Below are 26,467 nucleotides of genomic sequence, written 5' to 3'. Positions count from 1 at the left end.
GGATAATATTCAGTCCCATAAAATAGGTTAAATGGGGTTAATTACTTTTCTCTTAATTGAAAACAGACACACCACCTCAACAGTCCAGAAGTGCTGATGACAAAAAACGGGGCATCTTAATGTAGAATGGCTTAGAGACACTTGCTGCTTGGGATGAATGTGCCTCACCTGAGGCAGGTAACCAATTAAGCTCGTTCTAACCCTGCTGCCCTGAGCTTGTCATCAGGTGCTCAAGGATATTGTAGAGTAACTTTTCAAGAATGCTCCATTTTACTGTTTTTCACCAGCACACTATTCTCAAATTGTTGGGGAAAGTGTAGTGTAATGTAAATGGCAGATCTTCAACCCAAGAATTATTCTTTACTTCATGGTGAAATCATTCTTAAAAAGAATAGCCTCTACTCTGGCTCAGGTCTTGATCTGGCCCCTAGAGCTCTACGACCTTTGTCAGGTAGATTTCTCCAGGCCTGGACTTCACCTTCATGAGGATATGCCTCAGGTAGGGCAAACCGGGCAGTTCCTAGGGTCTCTCCAACACCCACATGAGTTTCCCAACTGACTCTTCCCCCATCAGACGCTAGTGGTTGTTCTAGCTCTGGCCCCATCACTCCAGGCTCCAGGTGAGGGATGGTGGGCAAGTGAGTCACTCATCTTCCCAGGACAGTCACCAAACAGAACCAACCACTCTACTGCTCAGCACATCTCCGTCCTCTCCAGGGCTGCTCCCAGCCATGCTGCGTGCTTTCCGATATGCCTTACAGCCGTGAGAAGATGAGCTGTGGCCCAGAGAGGTATGCCAGCTTCCCCAAAGATCCTCAGCAACTTAAAGGCAGAATGGAGAATAAACATTTGTTCCCCAGCTTGATCCACAGCGCTTCCCTATGGCCAAGCCAGTTAGCTGTCCTCTGCGTGACTCAAGAATGGAGCTATTGGTTTACAGGCCAAAGCTGAAGGTTAACACCTCCAGCTCTAGATCACGGTGTGAAACCTAGAATTCTTTGGAAGTTAATGGGAGATCCAGAATAATGGAATCTGCCCTTCAGATGTCTGCAGAGGACTTTGAAGTGGTGTTAAATAACCGGTTAAGTGAAGAGCAGGTAGTTAAGAAAATGCAGAAGCAGGTCTCAAGGACAATTTACATTTATTTGCTGATGACTCTGACTAAACATACTTCAAACATAGCAGAAGTTAAAGAGTCTGTCAGGTGACGCCATCTCCTGTTGACAGCTAAAGGTGGTCCATGGAAAGTGACGCGAGCATGTCTTCAAGCTGAGGCCCGGGCTCTGGGCAAACAGCTGGTGCTGGACCTGGTCCTTCTGGCCTGGACGGGGGCCTCCAAGAAGCTACTCCTTGTTCTCATACTTGTGCTTGATATGCTTCCATAGCTTCTGCATTTTAAAGACAAGAGCCACAAACTGAGTTTTGCTTCTCACATTGTACAATGCCTCCCACAGCCCTGGACTCTAAAACAAGCCTGAGAGAAACATGTACGACATCCAGACAGCTTGCAGTGGGCAGTCTGGAAGCAATACTAGGCTTGACGCACACTCCTAGCATTTACAGAATGCTCTGTGTGTGAAGGAAGGGGGAACGCATGACCTCACTCTACAGGTAACTGAGGTAGAGAGACTAAGGGACCTGGGCCCCCAAATCATACAATTATTAAGGAACAGAGGCTGGAAAATGTCTCATTTCTTCAACTCCCAGTTATTACTCAAGAGGTCCTAAGAGCCTGGTCCCCAAATACTTCACACTGAGCCATATTTTAACCTCATCAGACTTAAGATCCCTGGGTCAGGAACTAGCTGTATTCTCATTCCTAAAAGCACCAAGAATGGGTGGATTATGACAAGGTTCGGAGATGCCTTCCCCACATACTAAAATGGCCAGGGGAACAGCTTGCAAATGAACAGGAGCAGCACTTTCATAAGGACAGAAAGCTACCCTGGCCACAGGCTGTACATCAGGAGACAGAGCCTACCTGGGCTGTAGGGCCAGACAGTTTCAAATTATTAACAGAGTGGTGGAACACAGCTTATTTGTCCGAGGACGTTCCTTAGTATGAGCCATGAATTAAATACTTTAACGACATAAAGTATGCAGAGCACCCAGCACAGTGCCTGGCACACAGTGACTTTAAAAGGCGCTGTTAATCTCTATCTTATGCTTTCACTTTCTCCCTGGGATTGTAAAAAATGCTAGTTTTCGAGTGGTACCACCTACCACCTACCGAGACCCCTTGCCAGCATCTCATGGAATCCTCACAATAATTCCCTGAGATAGCTACTATCATTTCTACTTCACAAAAAAAGGGAAGCTCAGAGAGGTTAACTCACACAAGTTATTAAGTGGGAAGGCCCGGTATTCCCATCCAGGGTTCTCTGCTTTTATACCCTCCCTCACCCCTTAACCACTATTAACACCATCGCTGCCAGCATAGAAAAGCTTCGGAACTGAAAAGTACTGTCTAAAAAGGCCAGCCCCAGTGTCTAAGAAGATGTCCTATGCACGGCCGTCGCCCGCTCAAATGTGCCCTTGAAACCCTCAGACGAAACAGGGGGTCTCGGGTCCAGCCCTGACTTGCCACTGGCCTCCTGGTGGCGTGGCCCTAATAAATCCTTTGCTCTCACTAGGCTTTAGTTTTCGCTTCTGCCAATGGACAAGTGGGTGTGTGGGGTGGGAGACAGCGATACTAACAACCCCTGCACAGTGGGAGCTATTGATCCCGTTGAACATTTTAGGATTCATACCGGCGGGTATCGGACAGACGGCAGTCTACAGATAGAAGACATGAAGGGTTCCCCCGCTACTCGTAAAGGCAGACTGAGTCCCGCCCCACCTCCACTCCCACTGTCACCGCTCAGAAGGGCCCAAGGTCAGGGACGGTCCAGGCCCTCACCCCCTGGTTGATGTGTTCGTAGATGGCGTCTGCGCCTTGATCGAAGGCGCGCTCGAAGAACAGGGCGCCCACAACGATGGTGAGGGCGAAGGTAGAGGTCCTGCGGAACAGCAAGGAGTACAACCTCGCAGTCAACGTCGGTCCCGCCATGTTTGTCCGCTGCAGAACAAGCGCCGGCGCGGCGACGACCTTTCTCTCCAAAGGCCCTCCGCGTGTAACGCTTTATGGGATTTGTAGTTCTTCTGAATCTCGGCGCGCGCTCGTCGTTTTGAACTATAGAGGTATACTAATGGCTTGCGCAGGATTAAAATCACCTAAAATCCAGATCATGGAATCCCAAACAGCTTGGTGAAACGTATTACTGAATTCTTCTTAAGCATTTTAAAAAAATGATTTAATATTTTCACTACAACACCCAGAAGCGCTCGCGCTTCCTCCACTTCCGCTCTGTTTCCGCTTTGATTCGCAAAGGTTTCTGGGAAGGGCGGGCCGCTCCCCACCGGGAGGACTACGAATCCCAGCAAGCAGTTCGCGGTGTGAGGGCGCCGGAGGAGGAGCTGGGAGCCGTCGGGCCCCGCCGAACCAGGTATGTTCTGTGAAGGGGACATCGAGGGAGAGTTTCTCCTCACCCCCGCGCGGGAGGACTTGGGCTCTTCCAACTAGGTCGGCGAGCCCGGCGGCAGGCCACGCTATTTAACGCGACGTGGACTGGATACATGGGCGAGGCCTGGATGCCCAATCTCAAGCTTGTCCCCACTCCTGTCGCCTCTGTCAGCCCCAAGTCCAGGTCTAGAGTTGGAACCTATGGCAACAAGTCGGGTCCGGGGGACTGAATCCGTCTGTCCGACCCCCGGGGAAGAGGCGATTCTGCCCCTGCTTCCTGTACTCCTCATCCCTGAGTTTCTCTGACAACCTGGCTTGGAAGACGGGAGACCTAGATCCACTTATTCCTTCTGGGGAATAGAAATAGCAAGAACTTCGGAGGACGAGGGCGGTCCAGTAAATGTTTTCTAAGAGGCCCTGGGCCCTACGCTGCGGATCCAGCGGTGAACAAGTCCCTGCCCTCATGAAGCGCTCGTTCTAGTGCGTGTGTGGAGGGGCAGTAATAACAAGTAATACTTAGAAGAGCAGAAGACAGGTTGATTGGGGAGGGAGTGGTGCTAATATTTTAGCCAGGGTGCCCAGGAAGACACTTAACCCTAGACCTGTGCAAAGGCCTTTTCTGTCCTGGGGTGTTCCAGGGGAAAAAGTAGAATGAACTGTGAAGTAGCTCAGATCAGCTCATATCTGGCCTTGTAATCCACAGTAAGGAGTCTGTTTTTTTCCTTATTGCACTAGGAAGCCACTGATGGGTTTTAAGCTGGGGTGTGACAAATCTGATTTACTTTCAAGGTCCTTTCTGGCTGCTCTCCAGAGATCAGACTGAAGAGGGGAAGTGCTGTGGTGGGAGTGGAGGCTGGATGGAAATTTAGATTAGGGTGTGGATTAGAGCAGTGATCAGATTTGGAATGTATTTAGGGGGTGGGTCAAATGGAACAAGCTGACAGATGCATGTAGAGGGTTCAGTTCAGTTCAGTCGCTCAGTTGTGTCTGACCCTCTGCACGCCAGACCTCCCTGTCCATCACCAACTCTCGGAGTTTACTCAAACTCACGTCCACTGAGTTGGTGATGCCATCCAACCATCTCATCCTCTGTCGTCCCCTTCTCCTCCTGCCCTCAATCTTTCCCATCATCAGGATCTTTTCCAATGAGTCAACTCTTCGCACCAGGTGGCCAAAATATTGGAGTTTCAGCTTCAACATCAGTCCTTCCAATGAACACCCAGGACTGATCTTCTTTAGGATGGACTGGTTGGATCTCCTTGCAGTCCAAGGGACTCTCAAGAGTCTTCTCCAACACCACAGTTCAAAAGCATCAATTCTTCGGCGCTCAGCTTTCTTTGTAGTCCAACTCTGACATCCATACATGACCACGGGAAAAACCATAGCCTTGACTAGACGGACCTTTGTTGGCAAAGTAATGTCTCTGCTTTTTAATATGCTGTCTAGGTTGGTCATAACTTTCCTTCCAAGGAGTAAGCATCTTTTAATTTCATAGCCGTAGTCACCATCTACAGTGATTTTGGAGCCCCCCCAAAAATAAAGCCTGACACTGTTTCCACAGTTTCCCCATCTATTTCCCATGAAGTGATGGGACTGGATGCCATGATTTTAGTTTTCTGAATTTTGAGCTTTAAGCCAACGTTTTCACTCTCCTCTTTCACTTTCACCAAGAGGCTCTTTAGTTCTTCTTCACTTTCTGCCGTATGGGTGGTGTCATCTTCATATCTAAGGTTATTGATATTTCTCCCAGCAATCTTGATTCCAGCTTGTGCTTCATCCAGCCTAGTGTTTCTCATGATGTACTCTGCATATAAGTTAAATAAGCAGGTGACAATTTACAGCCTTGACGTACTCCTTTTCATATTTAGAACCAGTCTGTTGTTCCATTGGAGAAGGCAATGGCAAGCCACTCCAGTACTCTTGCCTGGAAAATCCCATGGACGGAGGAGCCTGGTAGGCTGCAGTCCGTGGGGTCGCTAAGGGTCGGACACGACTGAGCGACTTCACTTTCACTTTCACACATTGGAGAAGGAAATGGCAACCCACTCCAGTGTTCTTGCCTGGAGAATCCCAGGGACGGGGGAGCCTGGTGGGCTTCCATCTATGGGGTCACACAGAGTCGGACACGACTGAGGTGACTTAGCAGCAGCAGCAGCAGCAGCTGTTGTTCCATATCCAGTTCTAACTGTTGCTTCCTGACCTGCATACAGAGTTCTGAGGAGGCAGGTCAGGTGGTCTGGTATTCCCATCTCTTTAAGAATTTTCCACAGTTTATTGTGATCTACACAGTCAAAGGCTTTGGCATAGTCAATAAAGCAGAAATAGATTTTTTCTGGAACTCTCTTGCTTTTTCAATGATCCAGCAGATGTTGGCAATTTGATCTCTGGTTCCTCTGCCTTTTCTAAAACCAGCTTGAACATCTGGAAGTTCACGGTTCACGTTTTGCTGAAGCCTGGCTTGGAGAATTTTAAGCATTACTTTACTAGTGTGTGAGATGAGTGCAATTGTGTGGTAGTTTGAGCATTCTTTGGCATTGCCTTTCTTATGGATGGGAATAAAAACTGACCTTTTCCAGTCCTGTGGCCACTGCTGAGTTTTCCAAATTTGCTGGCATATTGAGTGCAGCACTTTCACAGCATCATCTTTTAGGATTGGAAATAGCTCAGTGGAATCCTGTCACCTCCTCTAGCTTTGTTCATAGTGATTCTTCCTAAGGCCCACTTGACTTCACATTCCAGGATGTCTGGCTCTAGGTGAGTGATGTAGGGGGTACTGGAAAGAGAAATCAAGGATGAAATCATAGTTTTCACCTCAGCAACTTAAAATTAAAGGAATGATTTTAGCTTCTGTTTGGCCATGTTAAGCTTGAACTGCTCCTTAGATGTCAAATGGAGGTGGTTGTTGTTCAGTTGCTAAATGGTGTCTGACTCTTTGTGACCCCGTGGACTGCAGCACACCAGGCTCCCCTGTCCTCCACTGTCTCCCAGAGTTTGCTCATATGCATGTCCGTTTAGTGGGTGATGCTGTCTAACCATCTCATCCTCTGCCGCCCCCTTCTCCTTTTGCCTTTGATCTCTCCCAGCATCAGGTCTTTTCCAATGAGATGGCTTTTTGCATCACGTAGCCAAAGTATTGGAGCTTTAGCTTCATCATCACTCCTTCCAAGGAACATTCAAGGTTGATTTCCTTTCCTTGACTGGTTTGATTTTCTTGAAGTCCAAGGGACTCTCAGGAGTCTTCTCCAGCACCACAGTTTAAAAGCTTCAGTTCTTTGATGCTCAGCCTTCTTTATGGTCCAACTCTCATATCCATACATGACTACTGGAGAAACCATAGCTTTGACCATATGGACCTTTGTCGGCAAAGTGATGTCTCTGTTTTTTAGGTTTGTCACAGCTTTCCTTCCAAGGAGCAAGCGTCTTTTAATTTCATGACTGCAGTCACTGTCCACAGTGATTTTGGAGCCCGTGAAAATAAAATCTGCCACTGCTCCTGTCCAGAGGGTAATGGGCATTTGAATCTAGATTTCAGAGGAGAGGCCTGAGCCAGAGATAAAAGTCGTTTGTGTAGGTGTGGCATTGAAAAGCAGGGACCGGATTGGAAACCTGGATCTACCTCTGACTTGTAAAAACAACTGTAATGCCTTATTAGGAGATGGAGAGGAAAAATGTGAAATGCTCTATAACCATGACCAGTTATTTTCTATTTGCAAAGCATCTTGGTAGCCCGTTGGGGCAGGAGATTGTGAAGCTTCTGGGAAAGAACACTTGTATCTGCTGACAGCTAGTCTGGCTGATGGTAAGTTAAGAGGAGGGAGGAATTATTTTATGTGAGATGGGTAGGGAAGACTACAGGGAGTTAAGGTGTGGCTTATTTTATTTTATTTTTTTTTGCCTTTTTAGTTAATTCTCATTTTGGAGCAACACTTTATAAAAAAATCTAATTTACTTTAAGCTGTCGCTTTCAGTTTAGAAGTTATTATTCTATGTGTAAACCTAAAAAAATAAGAAAAATGACCTTAACTTTCCCTTTGATTAATATTTGAACTCAAGTTGATTAAACAAAATTCCTTTAAACATTCAGCCCTATCTTTAGCCCAATTACATTCCCTTACATATTTAATTCCACTTATACATTTAATATATTTGATTTTCCTTTTAAGTACTTCAGATATATAATCTAACAAGCATAATATCCCCAGAATACTTAAACTACTAGGAAAGCCAATAAATTAAACTCATAAATGTGATAAATTTTAAGTTCTTATAAACAGTTTGGTACTTTTAACAGACTTAGTCATGTTCTCTTGTGTCACGTTCTCTCAGTCTGGGGATTCAAAACATACTGGCTCCATCTCCATTGTGAACCTCGAACATGGGGGCACTCTTAGTGGCTTTCATAGCACCCAGGTGTCACATGCACGTGTTTAATATGCAGCCAGCGTTTCCAGCCATTGCTGCTGCTGCTGCTGCTGCTGAGTCACGTCAGTCGTGTCCGACTCTGTGACCCCATAGACGGAAGCCCACCAGGCTCCCCCATCCCTGGGACTCTCCAGGCAAGAACACTGGAGTGGGTTGCCGTTTCCTTCTCCAATGTGTGAAAGTGAAAAGTGAAAGTGAAGTCGCTCAGTCGTGTCCGACCCTTAGCGACCCCACGGACTGCAGCCTACCAGGCTCCTCCATCCATGGGATTTTCTAGGCAATAGTACTGGAGTGGCTTGCCATTGCCTTCTCCAAGCCATTGCTGACTCCTCCGCTTAAAGCAGCAAGTCTCATATAAATCACTGACAGGTATTTCATCAGTCATGTGCTGTGCTCGGTCACTCAGTCGTGTCAGATTCTTTGCGACCCCATGAACTGTAGCCCGCCAGGCTCTTCTGTCCATGGGATTTTCTAGGCAAGAATACTGGAATGGGTTGCCATTTCCTCCTCCAGAGGGTCTTCCTGACCCAGGGATTGAGTCCATATCTCCTGCATTGGCAGGCAGATTGTCTACCACTGCACCCACTGGGAAGCCCATTTTATCAATTATCTAACTACAAATTTTAATTTTTATATTTTAAATTGGAATCAATTTAATCAATTCCTGAAAAGCGATGCTTTTCTCTTGTATACTCAACAGAAATTCTTTTCAATGAGATACTTTTAAATACCAAGTATACACTGATTATTAATAAACTTAGGACAAGAACATTAATACAATAATTGAGTTGCTCTTCTACCTCTGTTTTCTTTTCTAAAAAATGATTGTCTACATTAATTCCATGAAAAGTGAAAGTGAAAGTCGCTTAGTCGCATCAGATTCTTTGCAACCCTATGAACTCTACAGTCCATGGAATTCTCCAGGCCAGAATATTGGAGTGGATAGCCTTTCCCTTCTCCAGGGGATCTTCCCAACTCAGGGATCGAACCCAGGTCTCCCGCATTGCAGATGGATTCTTTGCCAGCTGAGCCACAAGGAAAGCCCCAGAATATTGAAGTGGGTAGCCTGTCCCTTCTCCAGCAGATCTTCCTGACCCAGGAATCAAACCAGGGCCTCCTGCATTACAAGTGGATTCTTTACCAACTGAGCTATCAGGGAATCCCAGTCAAATTCCTTACATATATCTTTAAAAAAAAAAAGATTTCTTTATTTGTTATTTATTTTTTACTCTGCTGGGTCTTCATTGCTGTGTGCAAGCTTTCACTCCTTGTGGAGAGCAGGGGCTTCTCTTTGTTGAGGAGCCCAAGCTGTAGAGCACGGGCCCAGTAGTTGTGAAACATGGGCTTAATTGCTTCCATAGCACGTGGAATCTTCCTGAACCTGGGATCAAACCTGTGTCCCCTGCATCGGCAGGTGGATTCTTCACCGCTGGACCACTGGGGAAGTCCTCTATTTTCAATTTTAAACTGTCCTGGAGTATGACAAGAGACTTAGCCAGTAAGAAAAGTGTTTTATCCACTTTTCTGAATTATGCTTTGCCTTCCAGTCAAGTTGGGGTTTCAGCACACTGAGGGTGTTCGTAGACCAGCAGATTTCTGATTGGGACATGAATTTGGGGGCTGTGTCCACCCAGAGTGACTGCCTTCAGCGGAGGCTGCTGGAGGCATGCAGGGGAAGAGAAGGTTGATGAACAGGGGTACCTCAGTTCTCCATGCTTTTATTTATTGGGGGTATCTGCTAGGGGGGTGCTAGACTCACTGGTTAGAATGCAAATTTCTCCAGATCTGCTGAGTCAGAATTCGTGAGGATCCGATTCAGGAGGCTTCATTTTTAATAAGCTTCTAACCAGAGCAGTGGAAAAATTTGAGGAGTTGTTTTCAGAGGGTTGATCTGATGCTGCCCAGGGTGGGCTGAACTAAGGAGGCTGGTCCAGGGGTTCAGCGTTGGCTCAGTGGTAAAGAACCCGCCTGCCAATGCAGGAGACATGGGTTCGATTCCTGATCTGGGAAGATCCCTTGGAGAAGGGAATGGCTACCCACTCTGGTATTCTTGTCTGGGAAATTCCATGGACAGAGGAGCCTGGCAGAGTACAGTCCATGGGATCTCTGAGTCAGACATGACTTAGTGACTAAATAACAACTACAAACCAGATGTTATTGAAATAAAAATGTGAGAAAAAGAAAGTAAAGGGCAGGGGGAGGCTGGCCTAGGTGTGAAAGGGTGAGATGTGACTTGGGCAGTGGTGGCAGAGAGTCCCGTGGTATTGGGAGCCCAGGCTTGGGGCTGGTGGGGAGAGGGTGGAGAAGGGAAAGGCAGAGATGTTTTGGAATTGGGGAGTGTGGTTCAAGGGCCTCCTTTAGACGATTTTTTACTTCTCCTGTTTGGGACCTCTGTCCTTTCAGGAGGCCAGGGTGAGAGAGCTGCGTGGTTGCTACAAGACCCCAGGGGCATCTGAAGGAGACCTTAGCATCTCAGGGGTCCCATCAGGGGAGACATTTGGGTCTCCTAGGTACTGCTGTTGGAGCTGGGTCCCGAGCAGGCAGTCTGCAGGTCTCCCGTGTGGGATGGGTCTGATGCCATCGACTTCAGGCGGTGGGCATACGCGATGCTGGAATGTTGCCGTGCTCCTAGTGGGCATGCCATAGAGCCGCCCTCTGGCCGAGGTTTGCTGTTTACCTGGGGTCTGACGGTGCCGTAATCAGAAGAAATGAGAGGTGAGCCTGAGGGTAGCATGTGGAGAGCACAAGTCTGGATCATTACCGGCTGCCTCCCAGCCCCCGCGGCCAAGCTGTTGGCTTATTTTAGCCTTGTGCCAAAGCCAGCTCTGGACCTGAGATGCTCGCGATGAAAGGAACTGAGAATATCAGTGGAGCAGCCTCAAGGTGGAGCGCTGGGGAGGGAGAGCTGGGTCCCGGGTCAGCCAGGCCCCAGGGCGAGTGATGACCCCACCAGGCCTTGACACGCGTGGTGACAGCTCCATGGCAGGTGCTTGGAGTGCACCCACCAGCCCACCCGCGGCACTCAGGTTGATGAGAGATCATTAGGGTCTCTCCCAGTTGTGGCTTTGAGCAAATTAGGAAGTGACTGTTTCTGAATGTGTGTCCCCATCTGTGAAATGGACGCCCTGGTGTCTGCTCAGGGGGTCTGTGAGGATCAGACAAGAGAATGCCTCGCACGACGGAGTCAAATCTGATTCTCTTTTCTTCCCTCTTCCTCCTCCCCGCATCTCGGCTCATTGGTCATCCTTTCCCTGAGCCCTCCGGGTGTGGGCTAAGTAGATCGGGGGGGCTCTGCTGGGGACAGAAGCCCTGCGGGGAGGGTGAAGGTGGCAGACTTGCCTTGGGGGACCTTATCTCTCTTCTCATCCTCTGCTCATCTCTGTATTCAAGCTTATGGAGAAGAGGGTAGGTGAGCCAGTGAGCAGGTGGCAGGAGGCCTCGGGCAGGGATGGGCAAGTCCCTTGCATCCGCTCTGCGTTTGAGCAGGTGCAGCCACCGGACGGACAGACAACGCTCTCTGCCCTGGTGGAGCTGTGTTCTAGCGGGGACGCAGCCCGTTTGACAGTAAATCAGCGTGTGAGATGAGCTCCGGAAAACAGAGCAGGTGGCGAGAGGGACAGACGTGTCTGCTGCTGAGACTTTGGCTGCAGTTTTGAATCAGGTTTGGGGGGGAGGAGTGAGCCCCCCAGGTGACAATGGCAACAGCAGTCACAGCCTCCACTCTCTGTGGTGGTAAATTCACAGCAGTGGCAGGGTTCCTGTTTTCTAGCTGAGGACAGACGCCAGGAGATGAAAAGGACTTTCCGGAGGTCACCCAGCTGATAAGTGGTAGAGCTGGAACTCAAACCCAGGCCTGTGTGACCCCAGAAGGTGGTCCCCGCCAGCCTTGCCCTCTGCTCCGTGGCCACGAGGAGTCACTCTGTCACCTGGCAAAGGTCCAGGGAGCCAGCAGATGCTGTTGCCACCACAGACCTGGTCTCCGGGAGTGGGTGGGCAGTGCCGCCTGTGTTCCCGGCGAGGGAGCGGGGCCGGATGGTCCTGTGTTCCCAGACGGGGCTGCGCTCACATGGTGCAGAGCGTCCTCGGAGGACGGGGATGAATCACGGCTGCGGAGAGGGCCCGCTTAGTCAGCACCCCGTGCTGGCATCTGGGCGCCAGGGAGACATCCGGCTGTCCCCACCCCCGCCCCTGCCCTGCCCTCCCGCTCAGGACTGCCAAGTGAGGTAGTGCAGGTTGTGCCCTCTGCAAGGATGCCTGGCGTGCTCCACCTGCCAAGTTGTGTGTCTGTCCAGAGGGCTTTGCAGCCGTAGCCCCTCCTAACATGTGCCGGGGCAGGAGGGCAGGAGCCCTGGAGGTTCACACCTGGGCAGTGCCCGGCCGAGGTCACCTTGCTGGGGGCCAGCTCCTGCTCAGGGACAGGGCCTCTGCCTCCTGGGGTCAGGCCTGTGAAGGCGGCAGGAAGTGCTGGCCCCCGTAAAGCCGCTCTGCTCCCCTGACCGCATTCCCGGGTAGCGGAGGCCGCAGAGCTGCCATGCGGGTGGGGGTCTTAGGCTGCCGTGGGGGCTGCGAACTAGTCTCGTGCCACCTTGTGCTGGGTGCTGTGGACGGCTCACTTCCCCTCTCCTGGCCTCACTTTCCTCATCTGTATTATGGAGCAGCTGATCACAGAGGTCACTTGGGTCACCCTGGCTTTTGGAGGCCAGCAATAATGATGGTGATGACAGCCAATGTTGCTTGAGGGCCTGCTATGGGCCAGGCTCTCTGTTACGTGTCTGTGTGTATGTGTGTGCTTTTAGAGTTCTCCTGGCCTAGCTACCTACCTCCTGCTTTCCATGTGGGCAAACTGAGGCCTGGAGAGGGCACGTGACAGAGCCACAGCCTGGCAGAGCCGGGATGGGATGCATGGCCAGTTAACCTGTCCTGGATAGCTGAGCACTTCCCCTGCCCAATGAGGGGTGGCTCAGGTGGGCAGGGGGGAGGAGGCGTGGGTGGGTATTGCTGCTGTGACAGCCTCAGCTGAGACTGGTATGTCCCCCATGGTTTGCGCATGTGAGGGACGGGGGAAAACACACACACGTATACACAGACACACGTGGCCCAGCCCCAAGGGCTCATCATTTGAATCGGTGTCACCGGGTAGGCTATGGCAGGTGGGGTGTGTGATCTTCATTTCCTGGTGGGTTGGTGGGTGGCTTTCCCAGCAGACCTGAGCCCCAGGCGTGACGAGACCTGCTTTTCTTCCTGGAGGTGTGATCTGGAGCACCTCAGAGCCCCTCTCTGAGCCTCAGTTTCCCCCTTCGTAGATGGGATCATGATACATGCCTATGGCCCTGGGGGCGTTGTGAGTAAACAGCAGAGGAAAGCTGTCATTGGTGTGATCTGCTGGGAGGAGACTCTCAGCCATGGGGAGTGTGGGCTCCAGAGCCATCCCCGCTGTGTCCTCAGCCGGGCCTGGCCGCTCTCCAGCAGCGTGACCTTGGCTCAGTCATTTCCCTTCTGGGAGTCTCAGAGCCCTCATCTGAAACCCACCGATTGTCCTGAGGGTTCAGTGAGAGGATGCCTTCCAGAGCTGTGAGCCCAGTGCTGGCCTGTGGGAGGTGTTTAGTGGACCAAACACTATATAACATTCATCGTGCACTTGCGCGTTGCCAGACATCATTAGCGTCATTTACATTGCTAGCGTAATTTAGCTGCTAAGTTGTGCCTGACTCTTTTGCGACCCCATGGACTGTAGCTCACCAGGCTCTTTTGTCCATGGGATTCTTCAGGCAAGAATACTGGAGTGGGTAACAATTTCCTTCTCCAGGGTGTCTTCCCAGCCTAGGGGTCGAGCCCATGCCTCTTGCATCAGCAGGTGGGTTCTTGCCCACTGAGCCACCAGGGAAGCCCTGTATTGCTGTTTCTCTTTTACTAATAATTCATTTGGGTAAGCAGACTTCTGTGTGCTGCTCTCTAAGCAATTAGCCAGTCAGTCAGACCCACTGCCCCGTAGTCCTAGCTTGAACGCAGAGGCCTGGAGGGGTGTGGGGTCACACAGCTGGCTTCCCAGTGCCTTGGGGGGTTTTGCTCCATCGAGTCTGCCAAGAGCCCCTGTTCCATCACAGCCTCCCGAGGGACGCCCCTCTCCTGGCCCTTCCCCCTGCCCATTCCTTTCCTCTGAGCTGCTTCAGGCCTCGTGCATGGCTTGGTTAAGCACTCGGCCGTTAAACGTTCATCTCTTACAATTTCAATCCAATTCCTATAAGTTTATTGGCAAGACGGGGTGTATTAGAGCTGCCAAATTTAATATATCAAGTCTGTGTGTCTGGAATGTGGTTTCTCAGCAGTAATAGGAGAAGAGAGGGTTTATACGTTTTCATTTTGAGTGACTGTCTGTTCCCGATCCCATTACTGCCCTTGACTTCATGGCTGCTGTCTGCCACGGGAGCGGCCTTCTCCAGGGGGCTCACTCGTCTCTGTGTCCCTCCCCATTATCAGGAGGGACGCATCCCGAGGTGTATCTGTCCCCCTCCGGCTGCCCTGTGGATCAGCTCTCAGCTTTAACTGTATTCCTGGGGCCGTGGGAGGCCGGGGTTTCTGTTGCTGGCCTGACTGTTACCTGGTGACCTTGGGGAAGTCACTTTCCCTCTCCTCCTTGGGGCCTCAGGCACCCGCTCTGGGAAAGGAGGGGTCAGACTCTAGGACCTGAAAGGTGTGGGACGATTCTGGGCTCAGCCCTTTGCCGATCCCACTTGATTGCCCTGAGTGGACCCGTCTGTCCTCTCATCTTGTGACACCAAACGGGGACCCACGGGCTGGCCATGAGTCATAGAGTTGCCACCTGCCTCTGGCTGCGGTGGTTACCACCGGTGAGCGGTCTTACGGGTCTGAAGACCCTGAACCGTTCTCGTTTTCCTCCGTGATCCCCACCTGAGCACACGTTCAGTGCCCGCGTGTCCGCCTGAGCCCGCTGGCTTCTCTAAGCCGTGAGCTGGCTGGAAGAGTGGACACCAGCGGTGGGATCGTCGGGCACCGGGGGTTGCCTTCCGCATACCAGCTGTGTGACCTCGGGCGAGTCGCTTCCTCTCTCTCAGCCTCAGTTGTTCCCGTAAGGAAAATGGGAATTAATTCATTTGTTCAACACACATTTGGTTGCCTTCTCTGTACTGTGCACCACTCTGGGGGCTGCAGCAACTCACAGAACAAAAATATCCCAGCCCGCAAGCACGCAGATTCCTGCTGAAGAAGCAACATAATAAACAACAAATGACGCCACTTCAGAGGTGGTAAAGTGGAGCAGGGAACGGGGAAAGCCACGCGGAGGGTTCTGCGTTTTCAACGAAGTCGTCACGGGAGATTACTGAGAGGCAGCGTCTGAGCAAAGGTGGAAGGAGCACGGCTCTGAGAGGGGGATGCGAGGTGGGGGGCCTGCGGGGGGCTGTCCAGTGGGGGCAGGTGGCCGTTCTCCAGCCTGGCTGCAGGTGAGAACCCCCAAGGAGCGTTGGAACATGCTGACGCCCCCTGGCCTCACTCACGGTGGCTCTGCTCTCACTGGCCTGGGGTAGAAACTGGCATCAATCAGCATTGTTAAAAAAGGACTTCCTTGGCGGCCCAGCGGTTACGACTCTGCACTTCCAGCGCAGGGGTGCAGTTTCCATCCCTGGTCGGAGAACTAAGATCCCACATGCTGTGTGGCAGGGCCAAAAATAATAACAAAATTGAAAAAATAAAATAGAGGGGGGAAAAAAGAATTGTCAAACGGCCCCTCCGAAATGTGGTGTCTCAGGCTCTGAGTATTTGCCTGTGTGGATCCTCCCAGGCTGTTTGGGAGCCTTCCTGCCCCGGCACAGGCCAGGCCCTGGATGCGCCCCTCTGCCCTCAGGGTGGGTTGGTGGTGTGCCCTCCTTGCTCTGACCCAGTGCCCTGACCTTGCAGGCAGTGGCAGCTCCCAGCGCAGGTCACCATGGGGAAGCGTTACTTCTGTGACTACTGCGACCGGTCCTTCCAGGACAACCTCCACAACCGCAAGAAGCACCTGAACGGGCTGCAGCACCTCAAGGCCAAGAAGCTCTGGTACGACATGTTCCGAGGTGAGTGCTGCAGGCCAGGCAGCCAGGCGGGGGGAACCCTGGTCTCCGATCACTCTGATCATCCGCTGGGAAGCGCCGTGGGCCAGCGACCGTCCTGGCCTGGGCTCTCTGAAGAGCCAGAGAGAGAGGCCCGGGCCGCTGGCCCCTGGGGCACACGGGCCCTCGGAGGGACAGATGGCAGGCATGCTCCTCTCCCTGCAGTCCTGACTGGAGGCTCCGTTCTCAGACCCCTTGCTAGGCTCTCGGGGACACTGGGGACAGGGAGAGGGCCTCTCTGAGGAGCTGGTGTTCCAGCCCACAGCTAGGGAAAAGCCCGTGCTCCGTCCTGAGCAGGTGTTCTTGTTGCAGGAGAGAGGGTGAGGAGGAGGGGCCGAAGCTGGCCAGGGGCTGGGGTGCACTTGGTGCGTGCCTGGCTGCCCAAGAGGTGAATAAAACAGGACCCCTCTCCTTCATGACCTCACGCCCCATTACAACAGCATGGTCAGGGTGGAACCCCTGTCCTGTCCAGGCCTCCGTGCCCTGCTGACCTTTCCCTCCAAGCTCCAGCCATACTGGCCACAACCAGTACTGTCCCCTCAGCTGCCAGGCCTTTCCTGCTGTCCTGCCCTCCCCCAGAGAGTCCTCTGGGATGCCCTCTCCGACCCCTGGGCCAGGGCAGGTCATCTGGCCGCGTGCTGGCTGTTTACCTTGCTCATAGTCGCATGGATTAGTGTGACTGTCGGAGTGGAAGGAAGGACCAGGTCTGACTTGTCCTCCGCTAAATCCTCATCCTGGCACAGCGCCTGGCCCCCAGGACGTGCTCAGGAAATGTTTGCCGGGCGAATGTCTCAATGAACGAGCAAACAGACCCAGGGCAGTGGGGCAGCTGTTCATCTGGAGAGCTGAAGCGAGAAGGACCGATGGGGTCAGACCGCAAGGAGCCTTGAATGCTGGGCAGAGGGGCGAGGCCTGGGCTGGGGGTTCTCAACCCTGGGTGCACGTCAGCATCACCGAGGAGCATTTTAACAGTTCTCAAGCCCTCCCCTCAGATGAAATAAAACAGAAGGTGGGAAAGACAGGCTGGGGCTCAGTAGACTTGAAAAGCTGCCTGGAGCTTCTGCCGTGTGGCTGAAGTTGGAGCCAGCAACCAGATGCTGGGCAGCCTGGAGCCCTTCCCCATAGGGTTGTCTTGACAACCTTGTCAAGACTCAGACTCAGCCCCTCTTCCAGTTTCGCTGTCCTGCGTGGGAGATGGGTGGCAGGGGAGGCTCTGAGCAGTGTCCAGATGTCTTCCGCAGGCCCACCTCCCCAGGGGAAGGCTCTGGCCCCAGCCGGGTGGGCTGAGTAACAGACCTAGTGCTGACAGATGGACCCTGGCCCACGCTCCGGCAGGCAGGCCGGGAGAGTCCTCTGATAACTAGCTGCAGACCTCAGCAGCCAGCCCTGCCCCGGCCGTCAGTTGGCCCACCTGAGGAGGTGAGGCTCCCCCATCAGAGTCAGCTACGCACTGCTGGTGCTTAGTCGCTCCGTTGTGTCCGACTCTTTGCTGCCCCATGGACTATCGCCCTCCAGGCTCCTCTGTTCATGGGATTTCCTAGGCAAGAACACTGGAGTGGGTTGCCATTTCCTCCTCCAGGGGATCTTCCTGACCCAGGAATTGAACCCGTACCTTCTGTGTCTCCTGCATTGCAGGCAGGTTCTTTACCCGCTGAGCCATCAGGGAAGCCCAACACCAGAAAATCAGCAGCCACACGGGAAAGGGAAGGGGCTTGAGACTCACAGCTAGGGTTCAAACTTGGCACTGCCAGTTCCTGTCTGTGTGCCCCTTTTCCTTGCGTGAACCTCAGTATTCCCATCTGCAAAATGGGCCTATTTGCATATATGATGGGTTTATGAGGAGGTCATGGAGTAAGAACTGCTCCTGTTGTTTGAGCTTCCACTTCTGGCTGCATGTCAGCATCACCGGGGACCCTGGTGCTGAGGCTGCTCCCAGCTCCACTTTTCTGGCAAAATTCTAATGTGTGGCATCCTCTGCCAAGTGCTCTCCATCCATTAACTTATTAAATGTTCACAGCAGCCCTGCCAGGTGAGCGTTTTCCTCCCATTTTACATGTGGGGAACCTGAGACTTGAAGAGATTAAGCAGCTTGCCTGGGGTCCTGTGAACCTCGGCTCCGAAGCCCGGCGGCCTCTGGAAGAGGCGGTGGACGGACGGGGCGGGTGCACAGCCCAGGCCCATCTGCACCCCCTCCAGGGCGATGCGGCGCTCTGAGCCGGGCTCCATCCTCGCGCGCCTCACTCACTCACAGATTTCGACCAGTCGACTCCTGGCCCACCAAGAAGCACACAAGGTGTAAACTTCAGACAGAATTTAAATTCTAATTTAAGAATTAGACTCAATTAAGAATAAGACTCAATATTCAACATGGGATTCCCTGATGGCTCGATGGTAAGGAATCCGTCTGCAAGGCAGGAGACCCAGGTTCAGTCCCTGGGTTGGGAAGATCCCCTGGAGAAGGGAATGGTAGAGAGTCTCAGGAAGTTGCAATGACAGTAAACAGAAGTAAACAGAAGTCTTCTTCCGATTGAACCTGGGCCTCATGCATTGCGGGCGAATTCTTTACTGAGCCGCCAGGGAAGTCCGGGAAACCCACTTCCCTGGTGACTCGGTCGGTAAAGAATCCGCCTGCAGTGCAAGAGACACAGGAGATGTGGGTTTGATCCCTGGGTCAGGAAGATCCTCTGGAGAAGGAAATGGCAACCCATTCCAGTATTCTTGCCTGGAAAATCCCATGGACAGAGGAGCCTGGTGGACTACAGTCCATAGGGTCGCAAAAGAGTCAGACACAGCTTAACGATTAAACCATCTGATACCAGGACTTAAAAAAACTCCCCAGGTGATCCACCATACATGGTTGAGAGTCCTGACCTCACACCTGCCCTGGCTTTGGGCTGGGTGGGGCTGAGGTCTCCTGAGGCTCGGCCCCTCTCCCCCGTGTCCCTGCCCGTGGTCGTCCCCTCTTACCCTCCTCGCTGGGTGCGGTGCTCTCCCCTTCCCTGGTGTCTGTGGTAGGAAGTGCCCATCCGCAGCCACAGTCTGAGTCCAGCGCCTGTCTCCTTGCAGACGCAGCTGCCATCTTGCTGGATGAGCAGAACAAGAGGCCCTGCCGGAAGTTTCTACTGACAGGTAAGGTGCCCTGCTCGGTCCAGGTCCCTCCCTTCCCCCCTGCCTGCCTGGGACCCATCTGGCCTGCCTGGACCTCTGCACAGCCTGCCCCCCGCCCTCACCCCAGCCACCACCCTGAGCCCGCCTCGTGGTCTCAGTCAGCGGGGCCCTTCCCAGGGGGTTGTGCCTTATGACAGCCAGGGCTTGGTCCTCAGCTCTTCAGACGTCAGCGTGTGATTTTATCAGGTCACCCAGGACAAGCAAGTGCTGGGTGAACGAGAGGCTGCAAGTCAGTCCAGGAGACACTGACGGGTGTGATGGCCGGGCTGATTGAGGTAGCCTGGAAGCCTGACCTTCACGCGCCCTCCCTGCTGGCAGGCATGGCTGGAGACACCAACAGGTCCGACAACAGCGAGAAGCTTGAGTTCGAACAAAGGTGCTGGGTGCCGCTTTCACTGCTCAGTGCCCAGCTAATAAAGATGCATGTAGTTCAGAGAGACAGAAACCTCAGCAGGCGAAGGAAGCAAAGGCGGGTGAAAGCAAGGGCAGGAAGAATCTGGCAAGGCCGGGACGGCTGTCTCCTCCAGGCTTGCCCCGAGGCCCTGTGTGCTCACGAAGGGTCCGGCCCTGAGGAACGCTGTGGGGGTGCGCAAGGTGTACGAGGGAGCTGGGCACTAGGGACAGGCACTGCCGTTGGCCTCGGAAAGCGGGGTGAATGCTATGCTCCCCTCAGGAGGCGGCGCTGCCCCCAGTGTCTCCTGAACACGGCGTGGCCGGCGAGGCTGTCTTAGGACACCTCTGTCTCCTGTGTGTTTTTTCTTCTAATTCTTGTTGGAGTCCAGTTGATTTACAGCGTTGTGTTAGTTTCAGGTGTATGGCAGATTGCTTCAGTGATGCGTATGTTTATATCCACTTTTTTTTGTTTTAGATTCTTTTCTCATAGAGGCCACTACAGGGTATTGAGTGGAGTTCCCCGTGCTGTTCAGCAGATTCTTGTTAGTTAGCTGTTTTATATTCAGGAGGGTGTATATGTCAGTCCCAGTTTATCCCTCCCCCAGCCCCACAGTCTCTCGTTATTTTGAGACACTTTTTGGTCTCCACAGTTGAGATTCGGAAAACCACCCTGGACTTCGGTACCTCCTTGACAAAGTTGCCATGAAAGCCTTTCTGGGGAAGCAGTCTAGCCCCACCCCCAACCACGAGCCACGGGCAGGGGCCACCAAGGGGGCGGGCAAGAGGAAGCAGGACCCTCTCGGGGTCCTACCATAGTTTGATGGGACTGGGGTAGGGAGAGGTGACAGGGGACAAGCCTGCAGAGGCTTAATGGAACCCAGTCACTAGAGGGGCTTCCCTGGGGCTTCCCTCATAGCTCAGTTGGTAAAGAATCCGCCTGCAATGAGGGAGACCCCGGTTCGATTCCTGGGTCTGGAAGATCCGCTGGAGAAGGGGATAGGCTACCCACTCCAGTATTCTTGGGCTTCCCTTGTGGCTCAGCTGGTAAAGAATCAGCCTGCAGTGTGGGAGACTTGGGTTCGATCCCTGGGTTGGGAAGATCCCCTGAAGAAGGGAAAGGCTACCCACTCCAGTATTCTGTCCTAGAGAATTCCATGGACTGTATAGTCTATGGGGTCACAGAGTCGGACACGACTGAGCGACCTTCACTCAGTCACTCACTAGAAGCTACAGTGGACTGTGGCCTCCGGCCAAGGCAGGGCTGTGAGCAGGGCCTGGGGGAGCAGACAGGCGGTTCTGGCAGCCCCTGTGGCCAGGCCAGAGAGAGCGCAGCCTCTTCTTCAGGGCTGGGGTGGCCCCTCCTCAGTCCCAGATGCCGGCTGGCCCCTCCTCAGGCTGCCCCTCAGCCCGTGGGCGAGTCCGTTCCAGCAGCGACTAACTCTGTCCTCCCGTTGCAGGCCAGTGCGACTTTGGCTCCAACTGCCGCTTCTCCCACATGTCAGAGCGAGGCCTGCAGGAGCTGAGCATCCAGGTGGAGGGTGCGTCTCCCAGGGGCCCTGGGCTGGGGGCGGGAGTGCTAGGGGGCTGCTGCCCTGTGTCTCCCCCCAGCCCCTCTTTTGTGACTACCACATCGGGTAGCCCGTGGCATCAGGAGCTGCATTCAGTTCACCCCGGGCATGAGTGGGGAAGGAGCCAGGAGCTCCCGTCCGCGTCCCCGGCTGGGTTTAAAGTGAGACACGTGGCTTCCTGCCCGGGAGTCCTGAGGGTGTGCCTCAGCCCCGCTGGGGCCCTGCTAGCCTGCCCTGCATCCTTATGCACACACCCGCCCTTCCTCAGTCCGACCACGTGTTTGGGGTCCCTGCTCGGCCCCTGGCAGATCCCTGTTGCCGCTCTGGGTCCAAGGGAATGAAGAGAGCACCTTCCCTGACCTCAGGGTGCTCTATGGAAAGGCGAGGTCAGCATCCGCCTGGAGACTGGCCTGTCCACCTTTGTCCACCATTCGCTTCTTACTGCTGCGATTAGAGAGAAGGGAACGCCCCCTGAGGCGGCCTTTGTCCATCGTCCGCCGCCCTCCCTGAACCTGTGGAGAAGCAGCCTCGTGTGAGCCCCTGGCGAACGCGGTGCCTCCATCCACATGGTCAGCGAGTGTCTGGGGCGGCCTGGCTTTGCTCTCACGCCCCGATGGGCCTCGCTCCCCTCTGACCAGTCAGACCCTGTGGGCAGTGCCTGCCCTGGGGGGCTGGTGGCAGTGCGGCCACAGCCCTGGCACAGACAGAGGTCTCTCGGCGCTTTTCCAGGGCAGAAGTGAGGCCCGTGGGCCGGACCGGCGCATCCGCCAGCCAGCTGTATCTGCAGCCCCTCCCTACCACCGTCTCTCAGAACCGGAGGCCCGTGGAGCGGGGCACGCACAGGCTCTGCCCTGTTCTGCAGCCCACGCTGTCTCCCTGACCCCGGAGGGTTTGGACCCTCCTGAAGACCAGGCTCTCGACACGTGTTATCCCGTGTCCACCTCCAGAAAGCTGGGGGGCAGCCAGGGTTTGCTCTCCGTTTGATGAGGAAGCCGGGGGAGGCCCAGGGGGCGCTGCCTGGGGCGGCAGGTGGCTGCAGGTGGAGACAGGCCAGAGACTCTGCTCCTGGCCTCCCAGTCTGTGCCCCCACCCCAGAAGGTTCCACCTGCCGTGTGGGAGCGTGAGGGTAAGTATGCCCCTCACTCAGGCCTGTCTGTCTGTCTCCCCAGAGGAGAGGCGGGCCAGGGAGTGGCCGCTGGATATCTCCGAGCTTCCTGAGGTCCACCTGGAGGACTGGCTGGAAAAGCGAGCCAAGCAGCTGAGCTCCGCCCCAAGCAGCAGGTACAGGCCCCGGGGTTCCCCCTCCACACCCTCCAGGAGCAGGACCCCAGCCAGCTCGCCCTTGTCACCACCAGCTGCCCAGGGACCAGACACGGATGCCCACATAGGACTCCCCACGGGGCCACGTCGGGGCTCTCAGTCCCAGGCCCTGGCCAGAGGCTGATGGACACTCCCTTGTAGGCTCCCGTGCCCGGCCTTGTGCCCTGCTTTGGTGGCTCCCCGCTTATAGCAGTCTAACCTGGCTGAAGGCAGGCACGTGGCCAAGCCAGCTTGACTCCACATCACCAAGTGTCCCTTGCCAGAGGGAGGGGCCTGACCGTGGTCACTGTCCCCTCTAGACCCTGCCAGAGGGCCACGGTTGCCCCAACCCTGAAGAAGGGGAAGGGAGGCTTGTGGGAGGTGTGACTTGTCGGGGGGCACACAGCTCTGAGCGGGCAGAGCTGGGATGGCACAGGGGGGTGACAGACTCCTCGCCGTTGACCTTAAGGAAGGGGCTGGGGTGGGGCTGGCCCAGCTGCTGCCTGGACCCAGCACTCAGGAGGCCCAGGAGTAGACAGGGTGCCCTTCACTCCTCATATGGGGGACAGCCTGGGTCAGGAACCCAGGTTCTGCCCTTCAAGGTCACAGCCAAGGCCAGAGACAGGGCTCCTGGGGCCTTCCACCAGGTATTGAGAGAGAAGGGAGGAAGAGGGCTAAGGGGTGTGCTCGGGAGCTGCCCGACGTGGTGAGGTCGCCCCGCGCCCAGCTGCACTGGGGCTGCAGAACTGGCGATGTCTGCGGAGGGACCTCATGGTCCGCGGCCCGGCCGGCACAGTCTGTGGGCGAGGCCTCCCCTTGAGGCTCCAGCAGGGGGTAAGGGCCAAGCCTCCTGCCTTCTCCATGCCCCAGTGAGGAGAGCTTGTTAAGCTGTTTTAAAATTAATCCTGCTTTTAAATCTGTGCCCCCAACCTTGAAAACACACAGTACAGTCATGACTCTTATGTTGGAGCGTGACGGCCCCTCCTTCTGGTCCTGTCAGGAGCGGTTATGACCTTGGAGGTCCATCCTCCACACAACCGCCCCAACCAGCTTCTAGAACACTCCCCAGCCCGGCCCCTGCTGAAACCCTCCGGGCCTCCTCCCCCTCAGGGGAGCCCGGACTCCGCCACCCACCTCGAAGGGCCCTGGCTAACTTCTCTGCCGCCTCCGTGGCCCGTGGGGGTCACCTTCTCACCTCCCCCGTCCGGCCTCCACGTCAGTCCTGTCAGGATGCTTGGCGGCTTCTTAGATGTGGTGGGCATTCCTGATTTCGGGGTACCTCGTGCTATTTCCTCGGCCTGGAACTGCCCCCCCACCCCACGTCTGCCTGGCAGTCAGACTCATCCTTCAAGCTTTAGCTGAGACGTCTCCCCTCCCCTGACCCTCCCCGCCCTCCTCCCCCTCAGGGCCCAGAGCTCACAACCTGTTGCGGCCCCAGGAGCGCATTTGGGGAGAGGGGCTGGCCCGGGGGCCATTCCTGGGTGTTGGTGCAGTGGGCGCCTAGTGGGGACGGGTCTGGTGGCCCCTCTGCCTCTTGGGGTGTGTCTGTTTCCCCCGCCCGGGACACACAGGGCCCAGATGGCTGCCTGGCCCACTTGGGGCCATCCAGCCCCGAGGGTCCGACCCCCCAGGCCAAGCAGAGCCCTCAAGCTGAGCCTGGCCAGCCCTCCTGGTGAAGGGGAGGTGCAGGCTGGAGGGGGGCTGCTTGTGTGTCCCCCGCCCCCCACCCCGGCAGACTGACCCTGAGGGGCCTGCCAGAGCAGGCAGTGCTGGGAGGGGGGCCGGCCTCAGACCAGCAGGCTAATCCCCAGCCAGGCCAGGGCTCATCTGTTTTCCATTGTCGGCACTTCAGATTGTGACCTGATCCGTTTTAATCTCCCCTCTGCACCGCTCTCTGAGCCGGGCGCTCCTGTTCAGCCCAGGTGGCTCCCTGAGACTCTCTTTCTAACTGGGCCCAGGGTGGGGGACAGCGAGAGAGGAGAGAGCTGCCCTGTCCTCATGACGGGCAGACCGGGCGCCCACGTCCCCGTCCCCTCTGTGTGGGCTGGAGGCCTGCGCCCTGACGGCTCAGGGCCTGCGGGCCTGAGGAATGTGCCCTTCTCCCGGCAGGAGCCCTCGGCCGCCCGGGTGTCTGCCCCGGGTGCAGAGGCAGGACAGGGCTCCCCGCTGGGTCACGCCCTCTCTGTGGACCCCTGCTAGGAGCCAGGGCTTGGCCAGCAGCCGGGGCACCCCTTCCAGCAGCCGCGGGGCCTCACTCCCACCCTTCTCTGCGGCTGGTGGAGTTTATGAAATCTCCCCAATGCCATAAATCACGGTGGAAGCCGCTCTCTGTGCTTTCCAGGAGGCAGCAGACAGCCGAGCAGGGATTCCCCTGTCCTCACGCCACGGGAGGCCCCAGGCCGCCTGAAGCCCTCGCTCTGGGTCTGACAGCCGGTCAGGCTGGAGAGGGGCCTGAGCCTCCAGACCACTCCTCCTGCAGACGGCTGGGGCCCCAGGCCTGCCCACAGCTGCCAGGACCTCGCCTGCACTGAATGCGGGGCCTGGGGGTGGGGGGTTGAGGGGAGGGCTGGGCAGGGGGCTGAAGCACGAGCCGCAGCCTGCGTGGGGGTCAAGTCCAGGAGGATCGAGCGGTTGTGGGACGGCAGTGGGTGGGGCAGGCTCCCTGAGGAGAGGGCTGCCCCAGCCTGGGCACCACAGGGGCGGGTGCTTCAAACAGACCCCGGTCCCCAGAAGGTGGCTCCCAGGATGATGGACCTTAAGGGGGAGGAGAGTGAATAGTGTGAGAAATGAGGCTTTAAAAAAAAAAAAATTTAGACAATATTTTTTTTCCCTGATTTCAAAGGCTTCCGTGCTTGTAAAACTTTTCTTGAAAAGTATAAAAGAGGTAGGAAAAAAATCACCCATAATTGCACCACTCAGACAGAACCACTGTTAACATTTTGCTGTCTCTTCCAGGTTTTTTTTCTTTTTATGCATTTATATATGTTATATATCTTTAAACAAAAATAGTATCATGCTATATACATTATTTTATAAGCCGCTTTTTCTACGCTCCTCACACGGTGCGTCACGACACCTTTCCCCATCAGCGCATATAAGTCTGCCCCCGTCCTCACACAGGCTGCATAGCATTCTCTGCCCTGAACGTGCATATGTATTCACCCACTTATCCCTCCCCCACAGGTGGACTCCTTAGGTCCCTCCCATCTCTCATGGCTCAGTCTCTGCCCCTAACCCCCACTATTTCCTTGGGCGCATTCCTAGAGGGGAGGCTCAAAGGGCCCGTGTGTTTCTGAGGCTCTGCCTTCCTGAACTGGTGATTCAGGCAGCAGGGGCCTCCCCCGCGCCGCCGCCACAGTTGGGGTAGTGGGGAGGGTGAGCTGGGCGGGGGGGGGGTGTAGTGCCCCAGCCTGGGCCGTGGTGCCCCACTCTTAATTCTCCATCCTTCTCTCTGGGTCTAGGGCAGAGCCTATGAGAGCCACCGTGTTCCAATACCCCGTGGGCTGGCCGCCAGTCCAGGAGCTGCCTCTGTCCCTGCGGGCACCCCCGCCTGGGGGGTGGCCCCTGCAGCCCAGCGTCCAATGGGGCTGAGCCCCTCCTCCCTGCCTGGTGAGCTCAGGAGTCGGCCACAACCAAGGGCTCTTACAGCGGACACTGAAGCCCCCTCCTGCTGCGCCCCACAGAGCGTCGGAAACTCAAGCCTGGGCCTCTCTGAGGCCTGAGTGCTCCCTGCCCACCCCAGCCAGGTGCAGCGCTGGTCCTGACTCTGTACCAGGCTGTTCCACACCCACCCCCTCAGGGGACATCTCAGAGGACTTCCTTCCGGATGTTTATAAAGAAAGTCTGTCACCACAGTGGCGTGGCTGCCCTTCCCCTCGCCTGGCACCCTCCACTCTGCGCTCTGGCCCTGGGTCGGGAGATGGGCGAGGTGAGGTCCTCTCCTGGCTGACCGGTGCTTGCTGCCCTTCTCCTCCCTTGGGGGCCAGCGGAGGCTCAGCGCGGCCGGGTGG

At 55.0% G+C, this 26,467-nt stretch overlaps 2 protein-coding genes across 3 annotated transcripts; one reads left to right on the top strand and one right to left on the bottom strand.

Annotated features, from left to right (window-relative positions):
- Positions 1 to 1,124: 1,124 nt before the first annotated feature.
- On the bottom strand, positions 1,125 to 3,106 carry UQCR10 (ubiquinol-cytochrome c reductase, complex III subunit X). The gene is made up of 2 exons (XM_088828316.1): positions 2,900 to 3,106; positions 1,125 to 1,388 (listed from the first exon to the last, which is right to left on the bottom strand). Exons 1-2 carry the CDS (start codon positions 3,047 to 3,049, stop codon positions 1,344 to 1,346), a joined length of 195 nt encoding a protein of 64 aa, XP_088684442.1. The 5' UTR covers positions 3,050 to 3,106; the 3' UTR covers positions 1,125 to 1,343.
- A 284-nt stretch (positions 3,107 to 3,390) lies between these two features.
- ZMAT5 (zinc finger matrin-type 5) lies at positions 3,391 to 26,311 on the top strand. Of its 2 annotated transcripts, XM_055405119.2 has the most exons (7): positions 3,436 to 3,485; positions 7,218 to 7,301; positions 15,839 to 15,993; positions 19,096 to 19,158; positions 21,048 to 21,128; positions 22,328 to 22,439; positions 25,919 to 26,311. In XM_055405119.2, the coding sequence occupies exons 3-7, from the start codon at positions 15,867 to 15,869 to the stop codon at positions 26,046 to 26,048; spliced, it is 513 nt and encodes a 170-aa protein (XP_055261094.2). In that variant the 5' UTR covers positions 3,436 to 3,485; positions 7,218 to 7,301; positions 15,839 to 15,866; the 3' UTR covers positions 26,049 to 26,311. The 2 variants fall into 2 exon arrangements, with proteins under 2 accessions (XP_055261095.2, XP_055261094.2); XM_055405120.2 differs by lacking the exon at positions 7,218 to 7,301 and having other exon boundaries at positions 3,391 to 3,485.
- Positions 26,312 to 26,467: the final 156 nt, after the last annotated feature.

Source organism: Moschus berezovskii, chromosome 19, assembly GCF_049115385.1.
Source record: "Moschus berezovskii isolate FMDL1 chromosome 19, NW_MosBer_1.0, whole genome shotgun sequence".
NCBI classification, from domain to species: domain Eukaryota; kingdom Metazoa; phylum Chordata; class Mammalia; order Artiodactyla; family Moschidae; genus Moschus; species Moschus berezovskii.
The sequence above is the reverse complement of the archived record's forward strand: the minus strand, read 5'-3'. Positions and strand labels throughout refer to the sequence as shown.

Excerpts from the sequence above, each read along its gene's own strand:
- UQCR10 (XM_088828316.1), bottom strand. The coding sequence starts at position 3,049 with ATGGCGGGACCGACGTTGACTGCGAGGTTGTACTCCTTGCTGTTCCGC. Across the intron at positions 1,389-2,899 it reads ACGAACACATCAACCAGGGG|AAGCTATGGAAGCATATCAA; the intron begins GTGAGGGCCTGG and ends TTTAAAATGCAG.
- ZMAT5 (XM_055405120.2), top strand. The coding sequence starts at position 15,867 with ATGGGGAAGCGTTACTTCTGTGACTACTGCGACCGGTCCTTCCAGGAC. Across the intron at positions 21,129-22,327 it reads GCTGAGCATCCAGGTGGAGG|AGGAGAGGCGGGCCAGGGAG; the intron begins GTGCGTCTCCCA and ends CTGTCTCCCCAG. Across the intron at positions 22,440-25,918 it reads AGCTCCGCCCCAAGCAGCAG|GGCAGAGCCTATGAGAGCCA; the intron begins GTACAGGCCCCG and ends CTCTGGGTCTAG.